At 38.0% G+C, this 21,739-nt stretch overlaps 1 protein-coding gene across 3 annotated transcripts in view; it reads right to left on the bottom strand.

Annotated features, from left to right (window-relative positions):
• Window positions 1–9,378: 9,378 nt before the first annotated feature.
• LOC121441603 (zinc finger protein 431-like) overlaps window positions 9,379–21,739 on the bottom strand; it is an 81,237-nt gene continuing 68,876 nt past the window's right edge. For 2 of the 3 annotated variants that reach the window (XM_041642815.1, XM_041642832.1), the window contains exons 2-4: window positions 12,096–12,222; window positions 11,838–11,898; window positions 9,379–10,929 (exon numbers count right to left, since the gene is read on the bottom strand). In XM_041642815.1, the coding sequence (XP_041498749.1) occupies window positions 9,789–10,929; window positions 11,838–11,898; window positions 12,096–12,222 (1,329 nt within the window). In that variant the 3' untranslated portion in view covers window positions 9,379–9,788. The remainder of the gene's footprint in view (window positions 10,930–11,837; window positions 11,899–12,095; window positions 12,223–21,739) is intronic. The other variant, XM_041642822.1, reaches the window with a different exon arrangement.

Below are 21,739 nucleotides of genomic sequence, written 5' to 3'. Positions count from 1 at the left end.
GATCTCTGTGAGTTCGAGGCCAGCCTGGTCTACAAGAGCTAGTTCCAGGACAGGAACCAAAAAAAAAAAAAAAAACTATGGAGAAACCCTGTCTTGAAAAATCAAAACAAAATAAAAATAACTCAAAATGACACCTGGGCTGCTGTATGTCTGTCCCTCCAGGTTCTATTGATCTTGCTTCAAAGCAGCATGGCCCCCTGTTCTAGAACTCTCTCTGGAAATGAAAGTGATCAGAAAGATTGACTGAGGCTATGCATCCTATCATTCCCCCTTGTGGTTTCTGGGAAATCCAATTTGACTGATGCCAACATACAAAATAATGTTGAAGAATAATTGTTTCCAGACATATGAATTATGGTACAAGATGTGGAATCTGTCCTATCCACCTGCCCTACACCAGGAACACCCAAGGAACTTCTGGAGGTACAGAAATTCCTTTTGCTTACCATTGTGCCTGATGGTAGAGGAAAGATAAAAGCATTCAAATCAAATATTTCTTAAAAATAACTCCCAATACCTCCTTTCAAACAGTTTTATAAATTATTTGTAAATCTTATCTGAATGTGGAATGCAACCTTAAGAATTTCTTTAAACCTGCCCTTCACTTTTTTTATTCTATCTTCCCATTGTACATTAAAAGAATGCCTTTGTGTATACACAAGACAGTGATGTTAAAAAGATCGCATATCCCATTGTTGGGCCTGAAGAGCCTCCCTGTCTCTAGGGAGTGTATTCAGGAATGCTTAGGAGAGAAGGACCACTTCCCTGGTCAACACATTGGCCAACAGAACCAGTCTGTCTCATGGGCCATTCAACTCAAGCACATTTGACAGCTCAGCAAACCTGCTCCTCTTGCATGAAAGGCAATGTGCCCCTACTCACTATGGCATGACTTATCATATCATAATGGAGAACTGTAGAAAAAACCCACTGGTGTTCCTGATTGCTAGATTTGCCCAGGGTCCCTCAGTATCTAGCATTACCTAACTGGCCCCCAAACAGTAGCAGCTCCACTATGATATGAGCAGAGATCAAATGACTAAGGCACTATAGACTTTCACAGTTCTGCCTTTCCACCCTAGGGGCAGACAGTTTTCTAACCTGGCAAATTTTATTTAGCAGAAACTATTCCAGTCTCTCAGAGCACTTCTAGTTCTTCTTACAAGATATGGAGTCCCTTATGTGTATAATCCATGAAACACTGACAAGTGCAATCGAGCCTTTCTTTCGTAGATCAGATATGGTAAAACCAAACATAGGTCATATTCAAATAGTAACTTTTGTTAAAGAAAAAAAGAGGTCACAAATTAGAAAACAATAGTGTGTATGGATGGGCTTAGAATCAATAAAGACATGAGGGAAATGATGTGATTATAATACCCCAAAAATATTTTTAGGAGTTGAAACATTAGTATAGGGCCATGGGCTTCAGATGCTAGGAATTTGTAAAGGGCACACCAAGTACTAGTCACACAAATTCCCTCAGGATGTTCATCTTAACCTCTAAAATAACTATTTTTGATTGGGCCACATTATATTATTCAGTTCTGTACTGGTCAAACTAGTGTAACTACTGCAATTGGTTTTATTATAAGTTCAGTTCTTTATCCAGATTCATGACACCCTGTTCTGTGGATACAAAAACATGTTCAGTCACATTTAATAATCATCTAAAATTAATTAGTTCAGGACCAGTTAGGCCTTTAGACCATCCAAATGGTAGGTGTGAAAACTGAATCTACGTTGGGCTCCAGATGAAGAAGGGCGCTTTAAAGAAATTCACACTAGCCGAGAACTGAGAATAATAGAGGGTTATTTATTAAGGGGTAGACTCACAAATCACAATCCTCTGCTGGAACGAAGAACAGCAACCAAATCTCACAGTGGGAAAAGTGGCTGGACATGCACTTTGCATTGGCACAAACAGTAAAAGAGGCCATGTCCAAGTGGGTGGGTAACTTAAAAGCTACTGGTGGTAGGAATTCCTACAGCACCTCACTACTTATTTCTAATGTGAGCTACAGTCAAAGTAGGAAAACTTTCATGCTCCTTCTTGTCCATCACTTTTTGTGCTGGGACTACACCTGTTTAAAGTTGGCCAGTAAGCTCAATTCTTACACAGGTTCCTCTTCACTTGTAATTTTGCAAAAGAAATCCAGAGAAGGTGAAAAACATTTATTGACTGACCTATTTTCCCTTTCTCACTGACAAGGTAGGGCCCAGCCTTGATGAATTATAATAGACTCAAAGATAAAGGAAAACATTTCTCATAGTTGTAAGACAGTAGATTATAAGACAGAAGGCCTGCATTTGATGGAAGCCTTCTTCTGATACTGGACTTTATACCAGAGCCTGTGTCCTGTGTACCCTAACCACGCAGGCCACTCATTCACTCTTATTATCCATATTAAAAGAATCAAGTTACACTAGATGGTATTGGTACATGCCTTTAATCCTAATATGTGGGAGGTAGAGGAAGGTGGATTTCTGTAAACTCAAGGTCGACCTAGTTTACAGAGACAGATTCAGGACAGCCAAGGCTACACGAATAAACCTTCTCTTGAATAAACAAAAACAAACCAAGTTAGTTTTCTGTGATGTGCCCACCAATAATTCAGGTACCCTGGAGACAAGCTGTGCAAATCTTTATGATGTCCTAGAAGAGACTAGTAAATATACTGATTTCTAGGCCATACAGATATTCATACTGAGACTATTCTTTAAAATAAGAAGAAAACAGTAGAAAACAAATCAACTTATTACTAAAAATTGTAAACATAGCATTTTTTTCAGTGTGACTAATTCAGAACAGTGATAAAGATAAAAGGCAATTCATCCATCCTTGGGGTCCAAACAAGTTTATACATATGGCAAGAGATATGCACAGCTAAGCAATATAACTAAGCCCTTTAATGAAAGTTTTACCATCTCTAAAACCCTCCTCCAACCTCAGCTCCAGTCTCTTCTGCAAGTTGGTCAGATGAAGAAAAAAACATTCCCTTAGTACAGATAATCTCATCTGGAGTAGTTAGTCGTCTATTACAATGAATTTCCCAGTGAAATTAGAATTTCATGGTCATTACTGCTTCTCTAGTTGTTAGTTAGCCAAAGGGAGAGATAAAAATGTCTCTTAGAATATCCTTATTCCTTCCAGGCAGGCTGGTACCAGGGATTGATGGTCTGAAAACTTAGAAGCTTTAAGGTCCAAGTGGAGACTGCAAAATGAAGAGTGCAGGGTACTATCATTGACAGCTATATGAGTTGACCAAAGAGTAAAGGATGGAAGACCAAAGAGGGATGACCCACATAGCTGAATATATACAGAGTACAGGTTTTGCCAATTTGTCCTCAGGCTGATCACAAGTACTGCACCCCTGCATTTGAGCCTTGGGCTTTCACACCCAAAACTGCTCCATCTCTAGCAATTCTTACAAACCCCATAGCTCTTTGTAAATGCCCGATTGCTTTGGCCTTAGAGACTTCAGTTCATGTCTCAGGATGCCTACACAACCTGGCTGTCCTCTAGAGTCGCCACCAATCACGGCTCCTAACTGAGGGTGTTACACACGTTAGGGAAACATAATATGATCCCATTTAGACAAGTCAGACTTCATGCCTACAAGTTCTTTTTCTCTCCTTATAGGAGGTATAAACTCAAGGAGGGCTAGACCTGACATGTGATCTTGTGAGCTCCAATTGCTGCCTTTTTACACCACTGGAGACAAATTCACTCTTGTGGTTTTCAATAAATATTCAACCATCGTTTAAAGGCATTTATTTTGACTTTCTGTGCTGATTATTGTTTGTACCTTTCCCTCATGTTGTAGAGGTTTGGGCCTGCAATATTCTTTAAGAACCAAGTCTAGGTTAGTTTCTGATGCTATCAGACTTATATTTCTTCTGGATTATCAGGTTTGAGGTAAAGATAAATTGTGTGTGTGTGTGTGTGTGTGTGTGTGTGTGTGTGTGTGGAAGGGGGAAGTGCATGCCTTTATTCTCAGCACTTGAGAGGCAGAGAGGCCAACCTCTTTTTTAGTTTGAGGCCAGTCTGATCTAGAGAGTGGGTTCCAGAACAGGCTCCAAAGCTATAGAGAAACCTTATTTTTGAAAAACAGAACAAAAATGATGAACTCACATCAGCCATTCATACATTATTACTATCAACTGCATGTTCATGGGGCTAGACAGAAGGCTCAGCACCCACGAGACAGCTCAGGACTGTCTATACCTCCGGTCACAGGGTATCAGATACCATCTTGTGGTCACCACTGGTATTCGGCATTCACTTGGTATACTCACTGACAAAATTTGTACACTTAAATTTCATTTTTTTAACATAACAGGCACATGAAGGGAAGCTGTAATGATCTGCCCATGTCCACTCCCTCCCGTCTGCTGAGGCAGGCAGATCTTCCTTCTTGCAACCCGAGTCTCTTCCTTTTCCCTCTCCCCCTCTAAGAGGCAGTTTCTGATTCTCCCCACTTCTCGCCTTCTCCAGTTTCAGTTTCTCTCTCTCTCTCTCTCTCCTCCTCCTCCTCCTCCTCCTCCTCCTCTCCTCTTTTCCTTCTCCAACTTACCTTCTATAACCCACAAATATCCAACCTCACTTTGCATGGCATGCCTATCCATCTCTTTCTCACTTGCAGCTTAGCTTCCTGCCCAGGACCAGCTGCCTCCGGAGACCTGTGGCCTGGTATCATGACGTGTGCATCTGATGATTAAGATATCCCAGTGCTTCCTCTGCCTGCTATCACTTGATCGAAAGACCCTGTATATGGTTATCAAAGGATTCAATGAAAAAAAAATATATATATATATCAATGCTGCAGACTAACAATGCAAATTATTAGCTTCTTGCTTTAGCAGACATGTCTGACTCCTTTTTCCATGCCTCTTTTGTATCCCTCTGAAACCAAGGGCCAAATGAAACTCTTTTATAAATTGACCTAGACATTTTATCACAAAAACAGAAAAGAAACTAACAAATCCACACAATTTTATACCTCAATTAGTTATTTCATTTAATTGAAGAGATATTTGAAAGCCAAAGTCCAAAAGGGTTATCTGATTGTTTAAATTAATACTTCAAGTTTTACAGCTCTGGAGGGAATAATGTAGAGTCAGGTTATATCTACAGTTGTGAATGGAAGGTATTTAAAGCTGTGAGAAGAAAGTTACTCTGACTGTTGAAAAATCAGGTTATACCTGAAGATGTAGAGGGATGGCATCCTGGATCCGGAAAGGTCCCTTGACTTTTGAAGTCAGTCTATATCTAAATCTGTGAAGAGAAGATATCCAGGATACCTACAGCTGTGAGTAGAAAGGTATCCTGATTTTTGGGAAGTCAGGCTATAACTGAAGCTATGGAGGGAAGTTATCCTTAATATCGAAGTTTGTGAAGGAAATAGTATCCTTACCTACAGCTGTGAAGGGAAAGCATGCTGGCTACCTACAGCTTTGAGTAGAAAAGTATGCTGACTGGGGGCTGGAGAGATGGCTCAGTGGTTAAGAGCATTGCCTGCTCTTCCAAAGGTTCTGAGTTCAATTCCCAGCAACCACGTGGTGGCTCACAACCATCTGTAAAGAGGTCTGGCGCCCTCTTCTGGCCTTCAGGCATACAGACAGAATATTGTATACATAATAAATAAATAAATAAATATTTAAAAAAAAAAGAAAAGTATGCTGACTGTCAGGAAGTCACGCTACACCTGAAGCTATGGAAGGAAGCTATGGAAGGAAGGTATCCTGGGCTGTTACCTCTCTAAAGAGAAAGGTACACTGAATGTTGGAATTCAGGCTATACCTACACCTGTGAAGTGAAGAAATTCTGGTTATATTCATCTGTGAAGAGAAAGACACCCTGAATGATGGAATTCCAGCTATAAATGAAGTTGTGGAGGGAAGATATCCTGGTTACATAGGGCCCTGAAGAAAAAGGTACCTACTGTACTATCAGAAGTCAGGCTATACCTACAACTGTGATGAGAACGTATCCTGGAGACCTACAGATATATAGGAAAAAGTATCCTGAGTGTCATGCTATATCTGAATTTGTTCTCTCCTCAGGATGCAGCAATCTCTCTTCTCATGAAGAGAGCCTTTACAGCTAGGCCTGACTTCAGTCGGTTAAGAGAGTTTCCCAGCAGAGATATTCATTGCTGCTCTGCTGAACTCCCCTAAGGGAGGTTCCCAGCAGAATTGTCCATTGCTTCTCTGTTTTGTTCCACCAGTTTCCTAGCAAAGTTGTCTATTTCATCTCAGTCCCAAACCAAATTGTTATTTCTTTGTTTCACTTGTTTTGTTTGTTTGGTTTTAGTTCTTCCCCTCCCCTTTGTTTTTTTGAGAAAGGGTTTCTCTGTACTTTTTGGAGCCTGTCCTGGAACAAACATTTATAGACCAGGCTGGTCTTTAACTCACAGAGATCTGCCTGCCTCTGCCTCCTGAGTGCTGGGATTAAAGGAATGTGCCACTACCATCTGGCCACTTCTTATCTTAAGCAAGGGGGGAACTGCTGCAAAAATATAGCAGTCTCCCACAAAATGGTACTGCTTCATTGCTTTAAGGGAGTTTACCAGCACAGTTGTCCACTGCTTCTCTACTCCAAACAACTAGGGAGTTTATCATTGCTCAGGGGAAAGGTCTTAATAGAAAACTCATTCAAAAGATTTATTTAAAAGGGATTAATTCAGAAGACCGGCTACCTCTGCCAGGGTAGAAAAGAGAAGCTGCCGATTGATTAGAAACAGGGCTTATAAATGGGCAGAGATTTTCCTGGTAGAAGATTTTCCCTGAGTGTTAAAAGTTGCAGACACTTACTGGATTTGGGACTCTGCAATTGGTTGGTTTTGAGCTCAGGGATTAGTTGATTTTGTGATCAGTTGAACAAGGGTAGAGTGTTTATTTGGATCTAGTTTCAGAGACAAAGTGTGTTTCTTTTAATGGCCCCTTTCCACATTTTGGGTCTGATTTTAGGGTCAGGGTGTTTCTTTCACTGGCTCTAGATACAGGGGCTGAAAGTGTTTATGTGGCTCTGGTTTAAGAGTCAGGGTGTGTCTCATTGGCTCCAAGTTTAGGGTGGTGAAAATGTCTTTCACTGGCTCTGCTTTCAGGTTTAGGGTGTGTGTGTGTTTTTTTTGTTTTTTTTTTTTTTTTTGGTCTGGCCCTTTTGCCCTACACATAGGTCTTCATATATTCATTTGTTCCATGAGTATGTGAGTACTTAGAATATAAAAATGGATATCATAATATTTGAAAACTTTTTTGACACTGTCAAACTTTTCTACAGAATTAATACTCTTCTGTAACTGATTATATTTGTGTTGGATAAAGATTTAAACAGGTATTTTATAATAAGACCTCAGTATCTTTTTCAGGTAGGCAAAGACTATTGTAATATGAAAATGAATATAAAAACAGATTAACTGCACACAAAAAGTTTCACTCCTTTATAAAGTGCAAAACTTTAGCACACTGACTACATTTACAGGGTTTATCTGTAGTATGATTTTACCTCATGATATTAAAGATATACATGCAAAGGCTATACCATAATGATTGCATTCATATACTTTCTTTCCAGTGTATTTTCATTTATCTCTTGAAGGTGACTGTGATTAGCTGTCTGGGACCAGCGTCGAGAAAAAAAAAAAACAAAAAACAAACCTCTCTTAAGGGTAAAGGTGTCAGTAATAGAACTATAGTAGATAATAAGAATATGAAGACACAAATGAAAAGAATAAAATGGAGAAACACATAAGGTAGTATTGGAAGGGAATTCCAGTGAGTACTGAAAATTCACCTGCATTTAATTTCCAACTGCTTAAAATATCCTTGACCCCAAAATGTAGGAGTAAGACAAAAGACTTCTTTAACATAGTACAAGGAAATGAACTAGTATTAACTGAAATTTATGAGCTACATGCACAGTTAAAAATTATGTTGATAGAACAAAACAAGTCATGCTTACACCTTAGACCAAAACATTCTGTAGGAAAACCATTCCCTCAGTAGAATCCCAAGTTTCTTCATAAAGAAAACTGGAACTTAGTTGAATCCTTAGAATTTGTTTGAGGTAGGAAGAGATCTACTTCTCTATTCCTGGAGTACAAGTTCTGTCAATTAGAAACGCCTGTAGAAAATATCCTTGAGAGAGTGGAACTCTTGGACCTATATGTTGGTGGGGCATTTGTTTGAGCTAAAATCACAATAACTTTGAAGGAACTAGAGGAAAGTCCCAATTCTCTGACCTTTAATCAATTGTTAACAGGCTCACAATTTTTATTTATTTATTTATTAAAGATTTCTGCCTCCTCCCTGCCACCGCCTCCCATTTCCTCCCCTTCCACCAACTAAGTCCCCCTCCCTCATCAGCCCGAAGAGCAATCAGGGTTCCCTGCCCTGTGGGAAGTCCAAGGACCACCCACCTCCATCCAGGTCTAGTAAGGTGAGCATCCAAACTGCCTAGGCTCCCACAAAGCCAGTATGTGCAGTAGGATCAAAAACCCATTGCCATTGTTCTTGAGTTCTAAGTAGTCCTCATTGTCAGCTATGTTCAGAGAGTCTGGTTTTATCCCATGCTTTTTCAGACTCAGGCCATCTGGCCTTGGTGAGTTCCCAACAGAACATCCCCATTGTCTCAGTGTGTGGGTGCACCCCTGGCGGTCCTGAGTTCCTTGCTTGTGCTCTCTGTCCTTCTGCTCCTGATTTGGACCTTGAGATTTCAGTCTGGTGCTCCAATGTGGGTCTCTGTCTCCTTTCTTCGCCTGATGGTTAATATTCAGGAGGATGCTTATGTTTTTCTTTGGGATCACCTTCTTATTTAGCTTCTCTAGGATCACGAATAATACGCTCAATGTCCTTTATTTATGGCTAGAAACCAAATATAAGTGAGTACATCCCATGTTCCTCTTTTTGGGTCTGGCTTACCTCACTCAGGATAGTGTTTTCTATTTCCGTCCATTTGCATGCAAAATTCAAGATGTCATTGTTTTTTACTGCTGAGTAGTACTCTAATATGTATATATTCCATACTTTCTTCATCCATTCTTCCATTGAAGGGCATCTAGGTTGTTTCCAGATTCTGGCTATTACAAACAATGCTGCTATGAACATAGTTGAGCATATACTTTTGTGGTATGGTTGGGCATCTCTTGGGTATATTCCCAAGAGTGGTATTGCTGGGTCCAGGAGTAGGTTGATCCCAAATTTCCTGAGAAACCGCCACACTGCTTTCCAAAGTGGTTGCACAAGTTTGCATTCCCACCAGCAATGGATGAGTGTACCCCTTTCTCCACAACCTCTCCAGCAAAGGCTATCATTGGTGTTTTTTATTTTAGCCATTCTGACAGGTGTAAGATGGTATCTTAAAGTTGTCTTGATTTGCATTTTCCTCATTGCTAAGGAAGTTGAGCATGACCTTAAGTGTCTTTTGGCCATTTGAACTTCTGTTGAGAATTCTCTGTTCAGCTCAGTGCCCCATTTTATAATTGGGTTGATTACAGGCTCACAATTTTAGGCCTCCACAATGAGCAGAAGTATTAATACATATATTCATAGGGTTTCTCTCCAGTATGTGTTCTTTTATGCCTTGAAGTTGACTGTGATATGACAAACCTTTACCACACTGATAAAATTCATAGGATTTCTCTCCAGTGTGTGTCCTTTTATGCTGCTGAACAGTATTATGATGACCAAATCCTTTACCATAATGATTACAAGCACAGTCCTTCTCTCGAGTTATGTGTCCTTTTATGCTTTGGAAGAGTGATGGGCAAATGGCTTTACGATACTTACTGATTACATTCATAGGGTTTCTCTCCAGTATGGGATCTTTTATGCTTTTGAATATAACTGTGACATGCAAAGGCTTTCCCACACTGATTACATTCATAGGGTTTCTCTCCAGTATGTATTCTTATATGAATGTAAAGATAACCCTGCCTTGTAAAGGTTTTACCACATTCATGACATTTATAGGGTTTCTCTCCAGTATGTGTTCTTATATGCCTTTGAAGATCACTGATACATGCAAAGGCTTTACCACACTCATGACATTCATAGGGTTTCTCTCCAGTGTGGGTTCTTTTATGCCTTTGAAGATGACTGTGACATACAAAAGCTTTACCACATTGATTACATTCGTAAGGTCTTTCTCCAGTATGCATTCTTTCATGAGTTCGGAGACTTTTTTGACTTATAAAGGCTTTCCCACACTGATTACATTCATAGGGTTTCTCTCCAGTATGTATTCTTATATGCCTTTGAAGATCACTGATACATGCAAAGCCTTTACCACACTCATGACATTCATAGGGTTTCTCTCCAGTATGGGTTCTTTTATGCCTTTGAAGATGACTGTGACATACAAAAGCTTTACCACATTGATTACATTCGTAAGGTCTTTCTCCAGTATGCATTCTTTCATGTGTTCGGAGACTTTTTTGACTTACCAAAGCTTTCCCACACTGATTACATTCATAGGGTTTCTCTCCAGTATGTGTTCTTATATGTCTTTGAAGATCACTGATACATACAAAGGCTTTACTACACTGATTACATTCATAGGGTTTCTCTCCAGTATGGGTTCTTATATGCCTTTGAAGATGACTATGACATACAAAAGCTTTACCACATTGATTACATTCGTAAGGTTTTTCTCCAGTTTGTCTTATTATATGCCTTTGAAGATGACTGATACATGTAAAGGCTTTATCACATTCATTACATCCATATGCTTTCTCTCCAGTATGTGTTCTATTAGGCATTTGAAGACGACTGTGATGTATAAAGTCTTTATCATACTGATTACATTCATACGGTTTCACTTTAGGATTTGTTCTTTCATGCCTTTGAAGACGACTGTTATATCCAAGGGCTTTAAGACACTGAGTAGATAAAGAAGGTTTCTCTCCAGTTTGACTTTTTTTCTGCCTGTAAGTATAATGGAACATGTATAAGCATTATTATATTCAATACACTGTTAAATGTTTATATCTATAAGAATTAATTTTACAATTTGGTCTAATCATAAAGAAGAATTAGATCTTATGGTTTTATTACTGTGAATACACTCAGGTTGTTCCCCTTTATTAAGGGTTGTTTTGCATCTTTGAGGATACTTCTGATTGTAAGATACTTTTTTACATGGTTCATATTTACAGAAACTTTTTTATATACATGATAATGCAAATATATGAGGAGAACTGGAAAAACTCAGAGTTTTACCATGCTTATTGCATTCATGAAGTTTCCTACTCTGTGAGTGATATGACATTTGCTAAGTGACCTAGGATAAACAAAAGTATTTACAAAGTCTTATTACTGATGTAGCTTTTCTACAATGTGTATTTGCTGATGCATTAATGATGAAATTGGAAAACCAATTACTTGTATACTTGAATCAAACTCAACAAGTATAATTAACATGGAGACTGCTATGATTCTTCTAATTGTTCTGAGAGAGAAGTATGTTTTGCCTTTCTATATACATATGCTCAGATGACTTGACTGTATAGTGACATATGATATACTAAGTAAAAGAAGAATAATAAATAAAAGACTTCAATATTGAATTCACACAGTATGACTTTCTGTACTTATAGATATGTGGTATAGAGATTATCAGCTGAGGCATCGTTTCCTTGACTTCTTTCATAAAGAATGCCTTGTGTATGCAATTCACCTACCTGAAATTGCACTTTATAGTTTTGTGAGAATTTAATAATCAGTGATACACTTTAAACTGTTCTTATTTACACTATTGCTTTTGATAAAAACTTCCAGGACACAATAAAATTTCTTCAGATGCACATTTGTATCAACTTTCTCATGAAAGTTACCTTTCATACCCTGTAGAATGTTGCCAATGTTGTTCAATAGTATGGTCTTCCCAATTGTATCCTAAAATATAATACCAGAAAATGCATGTTTTATTATTAAAAATTGTGCAAAATTTCAATTACTACCTTTAATGAACCTCAAACACTGCTTGATTTATTCACTCCATTCTTCTTTCTCAATCAAATTACAGGACAGCATCAATAATTAATGAATGGTTGTCCCCTTATTTTAAATTGTAATGGAAAAGTCCAGCTTACCTATAATAGTGAGGTTCCTGTAGGTCTCTAGCATCACATCTTTGTAGAGATTCTTCTGGGAAGGTTCCAGCAATGCCCATTCTTCCCAAGTGAAGTCAACATGCACATCACCATAGGTAACTGCATTCTTAAATATCCCATACATGTGTATAAAAGAAAGCACGACACTGACTATATTACATATATACTTCTTTGACACTACAGTCAAAAGTTTCTGGTAATCCCATCAGATAGTCCATAGCATAGACAAAATTTAATCACCAAGTCACTTTAAAGGGAAACTGATTAAGAGGTTCACCTCTGTCATTTCTCTATCCTTTGAATGGGGTGTCACCTTGTAAGAGAAATGTTTATTATAAAACATAGACAAATAAACAGATCAACAATACAGAGTACAAGAGAGAAATTTTATGAACAATTAATTCCTACTTAAAAAAAAAACAAAAAATAAGATGGGCAAGCTGGGTGCATTTGCTCATGCCTTTAATCAGAAAGCACAGGAGTGTATATATGTGCCTCTGAGTTGAATATAAGCCTAGTGTATGCAATCTCTTCCAGGATAGTCAGAAGTACATATTAAGACCATTTCCCATGGAAAAAAATCAGTCAATCAGAAACAATAGAAAGAACATGGGGTTTTCATTGAAGTTTCTACAAAGAGTTATGCATTCATTCCAGTTCTGTGTTCATCTTCCAGAAACCTGATGTGTCCCAATTAGAACTGTAACATGAATAAAATTTTACTAAAAGGCAGTGCAAGTTTAAAAGTTTACAAAGGAACAGACTAAAACCTTAACAATACAAATGTTGATCACAAAAAATCAACACAGGGTAGGAGAGATGCCCTAATATTAAAGAGTCCTCACTGGTCTTGTTTATAGGTGGGCTCATTTACTGGAGCTTAAATGGGGGATCACAACTACCCATTATTTCAAATTTAGGGTTTCTGCGACCAGCTTTTTATCACTGTAAGAACCATGTAACCACATGGTACATATTCATGCATACAGTTACTCATATCCAATAAAAGTTTCAAAATTAACACAGGAGCTGGAAAAAGGTGATGTACCTGCAATCCAATGACTCAGAAGGCTCAGACAGTATTAATGCCATGAATAAATGCCCTGCTTGGAAATATACTGAATCCCTCTGCCAAACTTTAAAAATTCAAGATATGGGTGACAAAATTATCCAATAATATCAAAACCAAAAAGCCAGGAATGTTGGTCCACCTTCAATCCCAGAACTTGGGAGCCAGAGTCAAGTGATATCTGAGTTTGAGGCCAACCTGGTGTACAGGACTACTTTTAGTACAGCTAGGTCTACATAGACAAACCTTTACTTCAAAAATATACAAAGAAAATAATTTTAAAAAGCAAGCTACCAAACTGCATTAGCACTGAATAGCAACTACTTCTACTAAACCTTTCATGATTTAGTGTTTCAGTCTATAATGGTGGAGAAGACAAGATAACACAAGAAGGAACCTGGATGATTAGTTTCAACCACAGCATAGTAGACACAAAAAACAGGGGATGTATTGAAGTAATAGTGACTCATATCACATCCCCAATAATGAATTTTATCCAGAAAGGTTCCCCCTACTAATGGTTTCACAACCAATCAAAAGAAAATCTCCAAGGAGACACACTTGACCAAATACAACTTCCTATCTGTTTTTCACTCAATCAACTACATTCTGACCCAGACCATTATAGGCTCATGGTCATCAGTGACGAAAATGCTTTTGTCACTTCAATGATCCTCATAGTCCACACCAGCACCTATAGTATTTAAAGGTCCAAAGTTTCCTCTGACACTGCAGATAATCTTTTGACAATGACATCTTTCCAACAAACAATGGAACAGGATACCATTCACATCCCAAAGAAAAATGGACACATACTGAGGGAAGATTGGACCAAGAAAGACTGAAGCACAGCAGGTCATACATCATGTCCTGTAGCTCTGTCTCAGATTTGTGGGGCTTTAGTTTTATAAGACTTAGATGGCCCTAACCTACAACTTCTCCTACATCTTTATCTTTGGTTACTTCTATTCCCTATATGCAGCTATCTTTCCATGGAATATGTCTCATAGCTTAGGTATCTCACCATTTTGTATTATCAAAATGCAATTCAACATGTTGTGGGATATTCTTTTAGGATGTGTTATATTTGCTTATGCTGTGGAACATTTGTATTAATGCTGCAAGGATATTTTGCATTTTTATGCTGTGTTTGTTCAACTTTGTGAAACCATGATACCTTGATGCCTAAATCACTTGGTTGGTCAAAAAAGAGCTGAATGACAAATAGATAGACAGTAAAGAATAGGAGGGGATGCCAGGCAGAAAGAAAAATGTAGGAAGAGAAATCAAAGGAAAAGCAAGGAAATAAGAGTATACCAAGCCAGACAGCCAGCTACACAGAAAGTCAGGGAGTAAGTAATAAAGAAAGGTATACAGAATAGAAGATAGAACTCCAGAGGCAAAAGGTTGATATGACAATTTAAGAAAAACTGCCAAGAAACCAAGTTAAACTAAGGCCAGATATGTCTAAATAATAATAAAAAAAATCTTTGTTATTTAACAGGGAGTCAAGTTATGGCCAGATATTTCTAAGTAATAATAAAAAAATCAGTGTTATTTATTGGGGAGCCAAGTTGTCGACTCCCAAAAACAGCAAAAAAAAAAAAACCTAAATAAAATTTGTTATACCACATGGGACTCATATTTCATGTCTCCTCTAAGAGTTTCTGCCTTAAAGCAAATGCTTAAGCAGCAGGTACATAAAAAAAATCTAAGTAAATAAAAGGTCTGCAGAAGCATGACCATTGGCTTCCTAAAGCTACAACGGTAGAAAGTACTTCCCAAAGCACATCTCTAACCAGACTGTGAGCTTGGCTTTCATACCCAGAGTAGCCAGCAGCAAAACTCATGGCAGAGGTCCATGCCACATAGCAGATAAAAGGCTCAGTTATAATAATCAATTTTGAATGTTAAGTATGTTTTCAAGTTCATATATACGTACATTGAATAGCCAAATGGTTTTCAAGCACTTCAAAGATCTATGAAATATATCATTTTATTACTTCAGAGATACCAGACATTGAAAAACTCCATTGGAGTTTGCTTTCATTGTGACAAGACTAGCTACTAGGCAAGAAACTGCTCTTGCCTTTGACTGCTCATAATGTGCTATACAGACTGAGAAACCTATGAAAAGTTTCCAGTGTGTTTTACAATATACATAGGCTTAAAAAAGACAAGAAAATTTACATAAGAGGTATAGAAAGAAATAGTTCAAAAAATAATAATGTCTTTAAAGAGATAGTAAAAGTAATATAAAACAGGAAGGCAGGTAATATGGGAAATAAACAGGAATTCTGGATCTTGTATACTTTTATGCTGATTTTCAATTTTTTGACGTATGACAAGCAAGAGACAGTTTATGAAAAACTTGGAAGTGTAAACAGGGCTGCCAACCTGAATCAACCTAGACACTTTAGGCTATCTTAATTTCAAAAATAAGTCAAATGTATATGTAAAATGGAAATTAAAAATGATTTGGAGAAGAGGTTTTACTTTGGTTTCTGTAGGAGGCAAAAGACTGTGGAATTCATCAGGAATAATACTGATCAGGTTTGATTAGGGACGACCTCCAAAAACTTGACCTGTGAAATCTAACAACAAATATTATAGCTGGTTTTCGCAAGACTTTTCCATTATCTCAAATTTTTCTCCGGGAACTCTAAAGGTGTCTTTTCCTACATTTGGCAGGAAAGAATCAAGAGAATTTTCCACCTACAATTCCAAGAGATTTTTATGGAGGCTTTCGGTTATATGGTGGACTATGGATGTTTGTTATCATTTGTGGGAATATAGCAGATTGACAGAAATTTAAAGTTACTTTGTCACAGTGTATTTACGTTTCTACTTTGGTTTAAGGTATTGTCCCCATGCCATTCATTTAAAAATTTAAGATAAAATTCTAGTTTTTTAAGGTTATTATAATAAACTATTTAGGATAATAAAAAAGACCCACAGGTTAGGTGAAAGGAGGTCATGCACAACTCTAATCCCAGCACTTCAAAGGCATAAGCAGGTACATCTCTGGGAGTTCAAGACCGGGTCTACAGAATGAGTGGCAGGAGCAGCTCCAGAACTACATACACTGTGTCACAAAATAATTGAAAAAAACACAGGTTAGTATATAGTCAGTTATAATAATCAATTTTGAACGTTAAGTATGTTTTCAAGTTCATATACATGTACATTAAATAGACAAATGGTTTTCAAGCACTTCAAAAATCTATGAAATATATCATTTTATTACTTCAGAGATGCCAGACATTGAAAAACTCCATTGGAGTTTGCTTTCATTGTGATAAGACTAGCTACTAGGCAAGAAACTGCTCTTGCCTTTGACTGCTCATAATGTGCTATACAGACAGGAAATGCAGGACACACAGAAATAGACTGTCTAACTTTGCCAAAACAAGACAGGATAATTCTGGCTTTACAGAAGGATATACCATATTTTCCCCAAGACATGTAAGAAAGCAACTGATGAACTTTGTGAGTACAAGGCAAGATATTCCTTTGAATTTCATGCTTCACTGAAAAATTTACCAGATATTCTGGGCCTATTAAATGAAGTTGGTTGCCCCAACATTTCAGAGGAACTGTGGATGATTGTCCAGCAAGCCAAATGTCTCTGATTTTAGATAATATCACATCTTTCTGAGTCTTTGATGAATTTGAAGCCTACTTAGTTATAGTTGCAGTTTTCCTTAGGATAGAAAATACGTTAGGAGTAAAACTTTGAATTCACTAAGATAGGATAGATAATGCATTACTTTCTCTGAATATGTTACCTACAAATGGAAAGATTACTTGATGTGGGATTCCCCTCTGTATGCTGCGATTACCACTGGTTAATAAAGAAACTGCTTTATAGGGCTATAGCAGGAAAGAACAGAGCTAAGCAGGGAAAACTAAACTGAATACTGGGAGAAAGAAGGTGGAGTCATAAGACTCCATGTAGGCCTGCCAGAGACAGATGCTGGGGATAGAATTTTACCTGGTAAGCCAAAGCTACATGGTGATATACAGATTAATGGAGATGGGTTAGTATAGGATATAAGAGTTAGCCAAAAATATGCTAAAGCTACTGGCCAAACTCTAGCATGAAGGCCTGCTTGTTGGGGTTTCTGTCCTCCCACCAAGTCCCACAGGCATTTGTTCCCAAAGAAAATCACACAGAAGGTCTACATAAGTTATAAAACTGATTGGGCCATTAGCTCAATCTTTTTATTAGCTCTTGTAACATATATTAACCTATTATTCTTATCTATGTTAGCCACGTGGCTTGGTATCATTTTCGGCAGGGTAGGTCACATCTTGCCTCTTCTGTGATCTGGGAAGAGTATTCCTTCTTCCCAGAATACTCCTGTTCTCATTGCTCTGCCTCTACTTCCTGTCTGGCTGTCTCACCTATACGTCCTGCCTGGCTACTGGCCAATCAGCATTTATTTAAAACATGATTGACAGAATACAGACAATTTTCTCATACCACCAAACAACATTGCAAATAATATACTTTCTGACTGATATTTACAGCTGGAAACAAACAGGTGGTCTCATGCTAAAAATTGGCACATATGTGGCCAACTAAAATCCACTTAAAACCTAAGAGAGTTTGAGAAGTAATTCTAGCCCTTTCAAAATACATACAAACAAAAAAACAGAGTAAAACATGGCTTAATGCCATGGCTCCTTTAGAGAGGTTATTCTGATTCAGTGGTAGCAGGAAAAAAACCCAGGGTTTTGAAAGGCTGGCTTTCTGACACATGCTTCCAATAAAACTCTGACAAGGGCTAGTTATGAAACATTTAAATGCAGTTTGTGAGCAGAGTACTACAACTTGTTTAATGGCAACATAGACCTGCTGTGTGCCTGAAAATGGGGCTGTGAGAATAGTTCACAATAAACAGACCTCTGTTCCATCATGCTGGACTGGGTGGAGCCAAAAGGTAAAGCAGCCTTAGTACTAGTCAGACCTCGGTTTGGCATTTTAAGAAGTGCTTCTGGACAGAAAAGAATTACAGATACACAACAGGACAGATTTAGACAAAGAAAGACCTCTAAAAGAGACGCAGTAAGTTTAAAAAAAATGTATGTATGCTTGCGAGAGAGAAAAAGAGTAAAAATACAGTAAATGTAAGATAAAAGTACAGACAATCATAGATTAAAAGATGAAATATAATAAAATAAATATTAAACTTGTAGAAAAAGTTAATAGAGTAATAAAAATAAGCCATGTAAAGATGGAATATACAGAGTCTGAATTATGCATTATTGTGATTTTTGAATTTTTTGACTATTAAAGAGTTACATAATGAGAGACATTTCATTGTATGGGCTGCTAAAGTAAACCAACATAAAAGAATATTGACTTCCAAATTTAGGTCTAAGGAGTTGTTGCCTTGGAAAAGAGATTCTTCTTTTGTTTCCACAAAGGATGAGAACCTGTGCCTTCATTCCAGGCTAGTATGGTTTGAAGGACCAAGATTCCCCCAAAAGGTCACTGTGAACACCCAGAAAAATTACTTCACTCAATGAAAAGCAGGAAGCAGTTTGGAGAGAACTACACCCATATTCCCAAATGTTTCTTATAAATGATTGTTTACATTTAGAGAGGGATATTCTATAGATATTTGCATTAGTATGGATCTTACAAATTTAAGGTTCATATTTTTTTTTTTCGAGACAGGGTTTCTCTGTAGCTTTAGAGCCTGTCCTGGCACTAGCTCTTGTAGACCAGGCTGGCCTCGAACTCACAGAGATCCGCCTGCTGGGATTAAGGGTGTGCGCCACCACCGCCCGGCTCAAGGTTCATATTTATTATATATACATATCTACACTTGATTAAGATATTGTGTTTGTTCAGATTAAAAAATTTAATGTATAATTAAGAAATATATGTTAATAGAGAATCATCTATAATAGTCAAGCTTGTAGTCATGTTAGTTAGGTTTTCTACATATACAGATATATTTTAGTGAGATACATAATCCTCAAACCTTTCAAAGACCTTTAGAATATGGCATTTAAAATGTATGTTTTAAGAGTTTAATACTTTTTATGACAGTGCAAAATATCATCTTGGTTGGTACAGGACCAATGACTTCAAGAAGAAGATGGGTGTCAAAGAGGCTCTTTATGGAGTTTGCTAGCCATTTGGGCAAGAAACTTCCTGAACTGCTTGCCTGGACTTGCAGTACCCACAGAGAAACGACTGCTAAACTTGACTAAGGCTGAGACTGCCCTTTATGGTTCCTGCTTCATAAAACAGTCTGCAAAACATTCTCTAGGACTCAGAAGAAAGTGACTGATAAAGGGCCAATATAGGTAGAACTGTCTTTAAATTTCCTGCTCCATTGAAAAGTATGATGGAAGCTATGGGCCTGTAGGCTGAATATGGATGCCCCAAAACTACAGAAGAACTTTGGGTGACTGTCCAGACAGTGAGATGTTTCTGACAATTCTAGACTTTGAAGTTGTTTATGATGCACTCTCTGTTTACTTAGGTAATATTATATCCTCCTGGATTCTTTGTAAAGCAAAGGACACAATCAATAAGACAAAAAGGCTGCCTACTGAATGGGGAAGAAATCTTCACCAACCCCATATCAGACAAAGGACTGGTCTCCAAAATATATAAAGAACTCAAGAAATTAAACATTAAAATTCTAAATAGCCCAATTAAAAAGTGGTGTACTGAACTAAACCGAAAATTCTCAAGAGAAGAATTTCAAATGGCCATAAGATTCTTAAGGACATGTTCAACTTTCTTAGCTATTAGGGAAATGAAATGAAAAGAACTCTGAGATACCATCTTACTCCTATCAGAATGGCTAAGAACAAAAACACTATGCTGAAGAGGATGCTGATCAAGGGGAACACTCATCCATTGCTGGTGGGAATGCAAACTTTGCAACCAATTTGGAAATCAGTGTGGCATTTCTCAGAAAACTGGGAATCAACCTACCTCAGGACCCAGCAATACCACTCTCAGGAATATACGCAAAAGATGCTCAATCATACTACAAAAGCGTTTGTTCAACTATATTCATAGCAACATTATTTGTAACAGCCAGAACCTGGAAACAACCTAGATGCCCCTCACTGAAGAATGGATAAACGAAGTGTGGCACATCTACACATTAGATTACTAGTCAGCTGTAAAAAACAATGACATCTTGAATTTTGCATGCAAGTGGATGGAATTAGAAAACACTATCCTGAGTGAGGTAACCCAGACCCAAAATAATGGATACGGTATGCATTCATTCATTAGTGGATTCTAGCCTTAAGCAAAGGGCATTGAGACTATAGTTTATGATCTTAAAGAATCTAAGTAATAAGGTGAACCCAAAGATAAACATATATAGACCCACCTGGAAATTTGAATCAGACAAAAGTTTGAGAGCAGGAGGCACGGGGGTTGAAAAAAGAAGAGAAGGAGGGGTTGAGCAGAACTTGAAGGAATGGGATAGCCAAGAGGAAGAAGGACAGATATGCCAGCAAGGAAAGAGATATCTTGATTGAGGAAGCCATGATAGAGTTAGCAAGAATCCTGGCTCTAGGAAAACACCCAAGACCCCACCAGGATGACTCCAGCTAAGACCCTAAGTAAAAGAGCAGAGGGTATCTGAATTGGCCTTACCCTGTAGTCAGACTCATGATTATCTGAAGTATTATCATAGAACCTTTGTCTAACAACAGATGAGTACAGAGACAATGACTCACATAGGAACACCGGACTGAGCTCCCAAGATCCAGTTGAAGAGTGGAAGGCATGAGAGTATGAGCAAGAAGTAAGACCATGAGGGGTTCATCCACTGAGACAGTTTGCTTGAGCAAATGATAGCTCACCAACTCCAACTAGACCCTTTGAAGGGGGTCGACAGTTGGGGCAGACTGAGGGGCCACTGATAGTGACACTGGGACTTGTTTCTACTGCATGTACCGGCTTCTTGGGATCCTATTCCCTTTGGATGCAAACCTTGCCCAACCTAGATGTAGTAGGGAGGGCCTTGGACTTTCAACAGTATAGGGTGCATGACCCTCTCTTAGGATTGGGGGCAGGGGTGAGAGAATCTGTGGAGGGAGAGGGAGGAGAGTTGGAGGAGAGGAGAGAGTAAGAATTTGGACTGGCAATTTTTTAAGTAATAATATAATAAATTAATTCAAAAAAATATTGTTTGCTGGCTTTCTCTCTTGCCTATTCACGGTCTAATTAATGCTCATATCCCTTTTCTAGTCCAGGTTATCTTTCTTAGTGACATTGTCATATGGAGGAGCCTTCCACAATTAATCATCAATCAACACAATCTCTCATACACATAGCACTTTCTGGCTATTATGAATAAAGCCAGTATGAACATACTTGTGGAAGAATCATTTGGGTATATATCCAAAAGTGATGGATGAGTCTTGAGGCAGGCTGACTGCCAATTTTCTGAGAATAACATTGATTTTTCACAGAGGCTGTAGAACTGTGTACTTGCAACAGCAATGAGTCCCCTAGCTCCATATCCTTGCCAGCATTAGCTTTTACTTGTGTTATGAATCCTTA

Source organism: Microtus oregoni, unplaced genomic scaffold, assembly GCF_018167655.1.
Source record: "Microtus oregoni isolate MIOR12 unplaced genomic scaffold, Mior012 000002F_ref0000024, whole genome shotgun sequence".
NCBI classification, from domain to species: Eukaryota; Metazoa; Chordata; class Mammalia; order Rodentia; family Cricetidae; genus Microtus; species Microtus oregoni.
Note: the sequence above shows the minus strand (reverse complement) of the source record. Positions and strands in the feature narration are given on the sequence as shown.